The 9,998-nt window shown below is 36.7% G+C and overlaps 2 protein-coding genes across 28 annotated transcripts in view; one reads left to right on the forward strand and one right to left on the reverse strand.

Moving 5' to 3' along the window:
- Positions 1–9,998, forward strand: part of LOC129568178 (mucin-2) — a 47,523-nt gene that overhangs the window by 35,628 nt on the left and 1,897 nt on the right. For all 27 annotated transcript variants that reach the window (XM_055445782.1, XM_055445783.1, XM_055445778.1 and 24 more), the window contains 4 exons: positions 5,974–6,479; positions 6,550–8,694; positions 8,818–9,414; positions 9,598–9,781. In XM_055445782.1, coding sequence (XP_055301757.1) covers positions 6,052–6,479; positions 6,550–8,694; positions 8,818–9,414; positions 9,598–9,781 — 3,354 coding nt within the window. In that variant the 5' untranslated portion in view covers positions 5,974–6,051. The remainder of the gene's footprint in view (positions 1–5,973; positions 6,480–6,549; positions 8,695–8,817; positions 9,415–9,597; positions 9,782–9,998) is intronic.
- On the reverse strand, positions 3,229–4,006 carry LOC129568183 (uncharacterized). The gene is made up of 2 exons (XM_055445787.1): positions 3,519–4,006; positions 3,229–3,438 (listed from the first exon to the last, which is right to left on the reverse strand). The coding sequence occupies exons 1-2, from the start codon at positions 3,689–3,691 to the stop codon at positions 3,264–3,266; spliced, it is 348 nt and encodes a 115-aa protein (XP_055301762.1). The 5' UTR covers positions 3,692–4,006; the 3' UTR covers positions 3,229–3,263.

Below are 9,998 nucleotides of genomic sequence, written 5' to 3' on the forward strand. Positions count from 1 at the left end.
AAAAACCTGTTTTTTTTACCTAAATCAAATAAAAAATCTAATAAAATCTAATAAAATAAAAATTTAATTTTTACTTTAATGAATCGATATTATTATCGAACCAAATGGCTTTTTATTTGTCTTCAAACGAAATAGTTATTGAAACTAGATAAATATCTTACAATCTGCAAGATCGCATGAGATCTGCTCGACTAACTGCAATTCATATTACACAGAATCCATTCAACACTGTGAATCACTCAAATCTGCGGATATGATTTTCGATTACACATTGCAACGAAATTCAAAAAAAAATTGCGTCTCTTCAAATCTTATTATTTTCTGTTATCACCATTGTTTTTAAGATTGATTTGAGCTCGTTTTTAAGTGCCCTAACATAAAATAATGAGATCCGAGGAGATGCAAAAAGTGTGCGTTTGCATACACATTTCATTTTCTATGCGTTTGCATACACATTTTGCATACTGTATGCAATACTATTAGAACTATAATAAGTAAGGCATATGAACCATTGCGACAAACAAATTCCCTCAGAAAATTTTAGTTTTAATTTTATGTCTGCTCAATATGAACATGGTTATTTCATAATTTTATTCATGAAATTGCATAATGAGATCCATTTGAGTTCGATTAAATTGAATATTAATTTTCGATTGGAAATCATGATGTGCATCCATTTCAAGGTGATTTGCCAATTTGAACTGATTGAAATGGAGTAACCTCAGTGGTAGAAATTGGAGCGAAATACAAAATATTTGTGGCGAAACCCTAGAAATGAATTTTTTTTCTCTAAAAACGAATGGAGATTTATTGAGCTGTATGTAGAACACAGAAGCCTACTGATTTTGACAAAAAAAATTATGAAATTTTTGTCGAGTGAATTCACGTCCAGTTTTCGTTTTTGATTCTGAATTCACATTCATTTTTCAATCTTAATTCGGCTTTGACTTCGGCGTTGGCTTCGACGTTGGCTTCGACCTTTTCACTCTTTTACATCTTTTAATAACTTTTATTTTTCTCCTTCGACGAATCGAAGTCAATTTGTGAAAACACCACACAAAGCGTGCAAAAACTACTCAAAATCCGCCAAAACATTGTAAAAATAGAAATGTCAAAGGTTAGGAATGATCATCACTTTTTCAGTTAAAAAACAAAAATGAACGAGAAAAATGCGAAATGAACAAAAAAAAAGTTCGTATAAAATAAAGAACATATGAGTGGTTTGGAGCGAAAATGTCATACAGAAAATTTGAGAGGAAAAATGTCAAATGAAAAGAGATTGCTATATAGTTCACTATAGTTTACTATACAGTTTACTATAAAGCTATCCCTTTTCCGCTCATTCATCATCGGCATTTTTCCGCTCAACTTTTCTGTATAACATTTTTGCTCCAAACCAATCATATCGTTAAAATCTGCCCAAACGAACAGGTTTCCAAAAAAAAATCCGTTGCTTAAGCAACTTTCAATGGCCGAAATTAGTAACACATGAAATTTGACCGTTTTTTTTCTCCAAATTTTGGCTTCCCATCGTCGACAATATACCAAAAATTCGTTTTCGTTGTGATACGACATAGATTTACATTTCAACGCATCGCTTAATCATGATTGTTATCGTGCACAATGTCAAAAGATCATTTGTGTTTATTTTCGATGAGGTTTTGTATCTATTTTCGACACACATGTCTGGTTTTACACATTTTTTCGCAGAAGAAAAAACACACATGATGTGTGGATGTGTGACACATCCAGTAACAAATTGGGCGTTTTTTTCTTGCTGTAATCATAATTAAAAACTGTGGTTATCATCGCTCAATAATCTCCAATGGGTTCCACGTGACAGCAGCCGCAAAAACGCCGAGCGCGTGAAAAGACCAGCTTTTGATCTGGATTCGATCAACGTGACAGTTAAAAACGCGCCATGACTTTGAATGTGCGATAATTTTGGACTTTTTGCAATATATCATTGAATAACTACTGGAAAAAGTCTACCTCTAAACAGATTAGGTCAGCTCAACAAAAAATGAAACAAATACCCGAAAGTCACGCTTCAATATCATGTAAATAAATGTCTTCTTGCATTCCAATGAGCTTGCATCAAGTGTAACATAACAAAAAATGTATGCAACAAAAAACCGATCGATAACATTCAAGACAAAGAAAATGTAAATAAACAAAAGCTCAAATCAACATATTGATCTATATTCAATTCCGACGCTCATTAAAATGATTGACGTCAATCGAATATTCAGGTGTTTAGTATTTTTCAAAGAGTCATACCTATTTTCATTAAGTATGAGAGTTTCTCACTAAGAGACAATGCGCGAATATCCAGTAATAGCTAGAAACACTTCTTTTGAATAGTAGATTAATGATATCAAGTGGTAATCTGACATCTTAGCGCACAGTGGACATGTCAATTAACAATTCGTTGATGTATCCGCCTCTTGGCGCTTTACCTGAAATAGACACAAATCATAATTTGACTTGTGAAGGTGATTTTTAACACTAGAGTGACAAGATCACCGACAATAACTTATCTGCTAGTATGAAAAGCGTTAGTGTGTATTACACGCTGTGTACAAATAATTCTCATTGTCTCAATCAACGATTTGAAAAATAAACTCATAATTCATAGCTTTTAATCATTTTCTTTATTATTCTATGATAAAACGTTGAGCTTTGGCAATGAACGATAACAATAGCGTAAGTCTAGCATTTGAATTCATTGTTTAGTCGGATGAAAACTTTAACGTTGCATCGAAAACATAACAATCGGTCACAAATGGAATGAATATGAACAAGAACATCGAGCGATATGAATCTTTTCATTCGTCGTTGCATTGTTCAACAGTTGAACTTCAACTAAAGATCGAATGCCTCTCTATATCGATCAAAAACATTTTAATTGAATTTCTTCAAGTACATTTCGACACAACTGCAATTTTCACAATGAATTAAAAACAAATTATAATTTAAAAGATTTTATTTGTTCTAAGTAAGTAATAGTACCCTAAATCTATCAAGTTAAATCTTTAATTACACAGAAAAATCAGCAAACATCGTGTTTTCGGTCACTTTTTGACAAATTCAGCTTCAGTTCAATAGGCTTTTCGAAACTTGACCAAACAAATCTGTAAAAGTAAACAATTCAGAGTGAAAAATATTCTTTTGAAAGAAAATTCTTGTAGAAAAAAGTTCTTCTTGAATTTTGTTGTTGTTGGAAAACCATTCAAAAATTCTGAATTTTTGTTCAAAACACTTCAAATCAAATCGATGTCTAACCATTTTCTCACAATTTCGACATCAATGTCATCTTCTGGAACACCACCCCAAGCATTTCGCATTGAACTGATAGTTGGATTTGCTTTCATGGCTGCCATTAAAACTTCATCTAGAATAACGGATTTGCGATCTTTTCTCGGTGCCTTTGGTTCACTGGAAAAATAAATTTATTGGTGAATTAGCACTTTGCAACGGAAATTCTGCAGCCTTAGAGAAAAAACATGCATTTCTACCTGGCAACACTTAAAAAGTTTGAATTTTCACATTTGTCTTCTGTCACCCTTTGAAATTTATCAGATGCAATGGACGGTCGTTTCGATTCTACGGCATAGCTATTGTGTTCGGTTTCTTCGCTTTCTTTTCCGGAGCCGCAGAACAGCTTTGACAAACAACTAGTAAAACACATTTCTTTAATTTTTGACACCCAAACTTTTATTATTGATTCTTCTATCGTAATAGATCTTCTGTAAAAAATCACTCTCTAATTCAAATTCACGAGGAAAAAACCATAAATTTCGTTGTAAAATCACACAAGAAAGCACGGAAAATGGCGAGAGAGCGACCTAATGAACGACGCAACACTTTGAAGCAAACTATTGGGAATGAGCCCAGGTGCAGTCAGTTAACTTCATAAATACAAGTTAGACAATTCCAACACTTTTCCACTAAACTAATGATTAATCACTAATAAAAACATCATTGAAATCATTCGACCGTCCGAAACAATTGCATTCTTCCATCATTATTCTCACGAAATTCTTATTTTTGTTTAATTAAAATTTGTTCGAATGGATATGAATCATTATTTATCATTAGCATAAATAGCATCGTGTTGTGCGAGGGGAAAAAACAATCCACGAAAAGAATGTTTAGTAGAATTTTGATTGCCAGAACGTCGATTACTAAATATGAATGATATTTGCATAAATAAGTCAATACTATTTCTGTTTCCTTTGTCTACAAGTCATAGAACACAGAAAATGCCTACACCAACGATTATTTGTTTTGCAAAATGCAAACCTCGTATTTCATAGTTTTCTTTTAAACACTTATTTGCTTTTCTCAATGCGGAACAAAATCGAGATTTATATATAGATATAATGAGGTGTGTTCTGTTAGCGGTAAAGATGTTGCTTTTGCTTCTGATGTTTGCTTTTCTTTTGTTTTGCATCCTTTTGTTTTTGGAAATATCCGTTCTGTTGAAACAGAGCTAACGGAGCCGAATGAATTTCACCGAGTAAAGCTGAACTGCTGATTTTTGTTCTGATGAATTAATTGCGTTACTTTAACGCATTCTTAATGAGAAATTCATGAATAATCGAAATGTTTGGCAGAAAATCAGACTTGAAATGACGTGAACGTTCTGAACTTTTTGAATTGAATTCAATACGCAAATCGATACGATTTTTCGTATGTTTGGGAATAAGTTAGTTCAACTAATCATGGATGATACTGCCGACGGCTTGTCGGCACAACTTATCGCCATCCTAGCTGAACAAATTTCGTAAAGAACACCGCGATCAATATGAATGTTGTGTTATAAGTGCATCAAATCAACGCATCGCAACGTATCGAAGCTATTAGATGAGCAAATATTATCTTTCTCATGCAGATGAATCCAACCGGCAGTATGCTGTGCAAGATAGAATCTTATCGAAATAAATTATACTCAAACGATAAATAATTGAAATCGGATGGCTGAATGTTTTGTTCAACTGCTTTGGGTGTCGAAACTGAAACAGCGATAACATTATACTCTGAAGCTTGAAAGTGAGAGTTTTAGTTTGAAACGTCAGATATCGTTCAAAGGACAAAAGTTCAAGTTTTGTTTCGAATGATTTTCATATCTGTTGTTGTGACTTTCATTTAAATTGATGACTAATTTAGAGTCTCTGTATGTTGACGTAACATTCAAAATGGTAATTACATGAAAAAAGCTTCAGTTTATGTTATAACATATTTATGTGTATTGTTATGTCCCTCAAATGAATTAAGTGTCAACATTCATAAACAGTCTGCGCCAAAAATCGAGTATGCTACCTTGTCTGGGACAAAAAAAAATGACCTTTCGACCTAGTAATAATATATTTTTGGTTAATTTGAATGAACATAGCTATGTTCACAAAATAATATTTCATGTATACAATGCATGTTTGGTATACCAAATAATGCATTCTCTCGAATCAGCTTCAATGAACTGGAACTTTCCGTCAACTTCTCTTTGTTGTAACGATTTCATGAGGGAATTTTGAATTCAAAATGACTTCATTCGAATCGATTTCACGCAGTGCATCAAATTCATTAAATTTCGCAAATTTCTTTGGAAAAATTTCAATTCACAAGAAAAACTCATTTGATCATTGACCGTTTCTATATTCGAAAGTGGCGATTAAAAGGCAATTAATGCAATCGATACGTATCGAAAAAGTAATGTTCATAATCCGTTGAGCCAGACCAAGTAACGTCAATACAGCGGCTGATTGTGATAGGGAGAATATCTCATGCATCGATGGCCTTGAGCAAATATTTTCAATTTTCCTACTTTTTTTGTTCATCAATTTTTTAGAAGAAACATCGCATTCAAGCTCCATTTTAAACATTTTTTTTCATCGTTTAAACCACTTTCCTAACGAATTTCTAGTTAATTTTCATTTTTTTAATACATTTTGTCTTTCTTCTTATTTCCAGTTTTCCATCGAACTGCGGACGAAGTGCAGCTAACGGATTGAATTTTCGTGACGTCCAAACCATTTGCAAAACGAGAAAATGGGTCGATTTTTCACGAGATCAATGAGCGCAATTCAACCGTTCGCATTTTTCGCACTAATTCTGCTGGCATCGTTGGTACAAGGCCATGTAATTCAGAAGAGACACGACATCATTGAAAGTGCCGCTTCATTTGATGACACAAATTTATCGAATGGAAACGAAACTGTCGCCATTCCAGAAGTGCCGGTTTTTCCCGACGGTGATGTCGATAGCGATCATAATGCAAAAGATGTGATAAACAACGAAGAAAATAACAATGTGAATGAGGTTCAAGAGTCAAAAGTGAGCAGCACAACCGATGTAAATAATGGCATCGAGCAAAATTTCACCGGCCATATCAATCAAACGGCAAACAACGAGGCAATCGCCAATTCACAAACCAGTTTTACCAAAGATTTTAGTCAAGATGATTCCGTAGAAAATAGGTGAGTGGTCTGGAAAATCATTTCCAAATAAAGCTTAAAAAATTCAACAATTTCTCTTTTTCTTCCTCAGATTGCCATCAAAACCTAGCGATAAGTCAGCGTCAAATACAAAATCGGCTGCAAGAATATCAACCGTTTCACTGAAAGAAGCGACGCGAGCCGATGAGAGTAAAGAGGCGCATGCAATGGTGCCAATATCGCGTATTCCATCATCGGATCCGTCCGAGAAGCCAAAGAGAGTCGACACAACATTTGCGCGATCAACTGAACGTGCTGTGGCTGATGTGGAAATCAGCACCGTTCCCGTGAGTCGTTCGACCGCTTCGATTCTTTCGACCATTCCGTTGGCGCCAAAAATTTCTGCCACCGAGACGATTCGAGCGCGCATCTCCTCAATTCCACCTGAGGTAGCTGAGAAACGTGCAAAGTATCTGAGCGAGAAGGTCGATTCGTCGTCGCCGTCTTCGGCTAATAATCCAGAGGCATCGTGGTCGGATCTGAAGACCGTTGGTGAGGTGCACCATAACAATGTGACGTTAGGCAAATCTTTGGCTCAAGACGAGTCAATCAAATCAGTTAATGGAAAACTTGACAGCGAAGAAGTGGCAGAGAAAGCCTCGGTAGAAACTTCATCGACGGAAAAAAGTGTTGATGAACATGAAACACAATTGCAAAAGTCAAATTCAAGTCAAATTGTTGATGTTCCCGATGATAACTCGCTGAGCTCATTTCAATCGTCTTCGAATCGACCAACGGTTCCTATTAATTCAAGAAATCAACCCACTAAACCGACGGCTTTGAGTGACGTTGATCGAAAGGTAGTAAGCAAAGATGAAGACGACAAGAAAGAAGAAGTAGAAGCAGACAATTCAAAGACAGAAATTCCAAGCAGAGGAAGTTTGAGAACAAAAGCGCCCAACACAACCACTGAAAACACAAGATTAAATCCAAAGCCAGGCAATGAACGCATTAAATCGAATGAAGAAATCGCAAACACGACCAATGTACACATAAAATCGAACGCTGAAACTACGAAAGCATTCGAATTAGCCACAACAGTCGATTCAAAACCAACAGAACCTGTTAAAAATGAAGAAAGTACCGAAGAATTGACGGAAAAGGCGACCGAAAAAGCTACTGAAAAAGACATTTACACGACGACCGAAGAGGAAGAAGCCACAACGATCGACGACGGAACGACGATTTCCGATGAACATGAAGTCACAACATTGAGCCACATTCCGAAAGTGCGGCCAGCAAAAACTAAGGAAAATTTTGTGGTTGAAACAACAACAACCGTACCGACGACTGAAACGACGGAAATTCCAACGACAATTTTCGTGACTACACCGAAAGACGAGGAGAATAAAGTGCACCGTGAGCCGGTACAAGAAGTTACTCCAAAAGAAACTTCGGTGAAAACAACTGAGTCGACTTTGAATACGATGCCTGTGTTGAATAATGAAACTGATTCGACGACACAAGCGGTGACGAAGCCTTCGACCCATCCAACGAAACCAATCGCAACAAAAACCACCACAACCGAAACAAATCAACGAATCATTTTGCCGACGAACGAGAGCGAGCCAACTCATAGCTCGTCTTCGACGACTCGCAGTTCATTTTCAACGACTCAAAAGAGTGTTCCTCAGACAATTTCCACCAACGTTCTTCAAGTGAATGTGTCGACCGAGACTCCATCGCCAATCACACCGCGAATCATTAGCTTCGCAACCACAAGTGTACCAGGCGTTCGAAAATCACCGGATGCAACTTCACCACCAGAGCACCAAACAGAAGTGAATCAAGGACAAGTTGGCGAACCAACCGATGTGAATGCAATGATCGCCATTGGTATCAGTGTGGTGGCGGTAGTCACGCTGATTTTACTCGTTGGATTTTTGGTTGTTATGCGAAAACGTCAAAAGCAATTGACCTACGGTCAACGATGCCGTCCAATTGGACTAGACGCATACAGTTTGGATAATATTTCGGTTTATAACAGCGTGAGACGAAAGAGCGCCATGCGATCATCGAAGAGAGCCTTTGGAAATGCCGGTTTCGACGATCCAGGATTAAAGAATAATCCGCTGAACATTTCACAGTTGGCAACGTTCTCACAAAAGCGCGTCTCCATCAACGAAGAGTTTAAAGAGGTTCCAACGGTCACAGCACGCATTGAAGAAGTTCCAATCGGTTGCGAGGATAAAAACAGGTACGCGGTTTTTGGAATTGAAATGAAGTTTGTTTGCTAGCCAACAGATTTTTGTGCAATTTCTTTTTTAAAATTTTCTTCATAAAAAATCAATGCAAATTTTTCTTGTTCATTCCCATTCAGATACGCAAATGTGGTGCCATTGCCTGAGAGTCGGGTGCATCTGAAGCGGCAAGATGATGACGAGAAGACGGAATACATCAATGCAAACTTTGTAAAGGGGCCAAAAGACACTACCCATTATTACATTGCCTGTCAAGCTCCGCTCGAGCACACCATCACTGATTTCTGGCGAATGATTTGGGAGCAAAATTCTCGCGTTATTATCATGGCCACGGATTTAACTGAAAATGGAATCGAAAAATGCGCCGAATACCTCCCATCGTCGTTTGTGATCGACAATCACGTCACATTCGGTGACTATCAAATAACGCTGAAAAACCGCGATGTTCGTGATAAATACGCTGTTTCGACCGTTCACTTGAAGAATGCATGCACCAAAACATGGCGAGAAATTACCCATTTCTGGTATCAATGGCCGGAGAATGGTGTGCCAACCGATGAGGCCAGCGTGATTGCGATGCTGTTGGAAGCACGAAGCTTCTTGAAAATGGTCACACCCGAACAAAGCGACGAAAACGGACAAGCCGAAAGTGATCTCGATGGCAAAATGAGCAACGGCAATCTGGATAAAAGCAAATCACTGCAGAGAGTTCAAGGGTGAGTTTGGTATTTCAAAAAGACAAAAAGACGAAAAGAAAAAAAATGTAAATTTCTAACCATTTTTTGAGGTCCTTTTCTGGGTGAATAGATCAAAATTTGATTTTTTTAAGCAAATTTTGTTTTATTTCAAACATTTAATCTGCAATTTTTGCTCAATCGATATTTTCCATTCAATTTCAGGCCATTGACAGTGCATTGCTCGCCGGGAACTGGTCGTACGGGAACAATCGTCGCATGTGATATTGCAATTAGATCACTTGAGCAACCCACACGAAATGTTGACGTACCGCAAATCGTCTACTTCGTTCGAAGAGGTCGTGCCAGTGCCGTTCAGACACGCGAACAATACGAATTTATCTATAAAGTACGCATTTTATCGCTTTATTTCAAATTCAGTTCCGCTTTTCTTATCTAAATGAAGCGAATGTAAACATTTGCCAGCAATTTAGATTTAATTAGAGACTTTTTAATACCACAAATAATAGGCTATGTTATAACAAATTAGATATATAGGGGATTTATTTACTAATCATCAATTGAACTGCTGAGAATAAAAGGCTGACGATTGCAGGTTTTTCGCA

Source organism: Sitodiplosis mosellana, unplaced genomic scaffold, assembly GCF_009176505.1.
Source record: "Sitodiplosis mosellana isolate CC-2019 unplaced genomic scaffold, AAFC_SMos_1.0 Smas_scaffold_17, whole genome shotgun sequence".
In the NCBI taxonomy this organism is placed as follows: domain Eukaryota; kingdom Metazoa; phylum Arthropoda; class Insecta; order Diptera; family Cecidomyiidae; genus Sitodiplosis; species Sitodiplosis mosellana.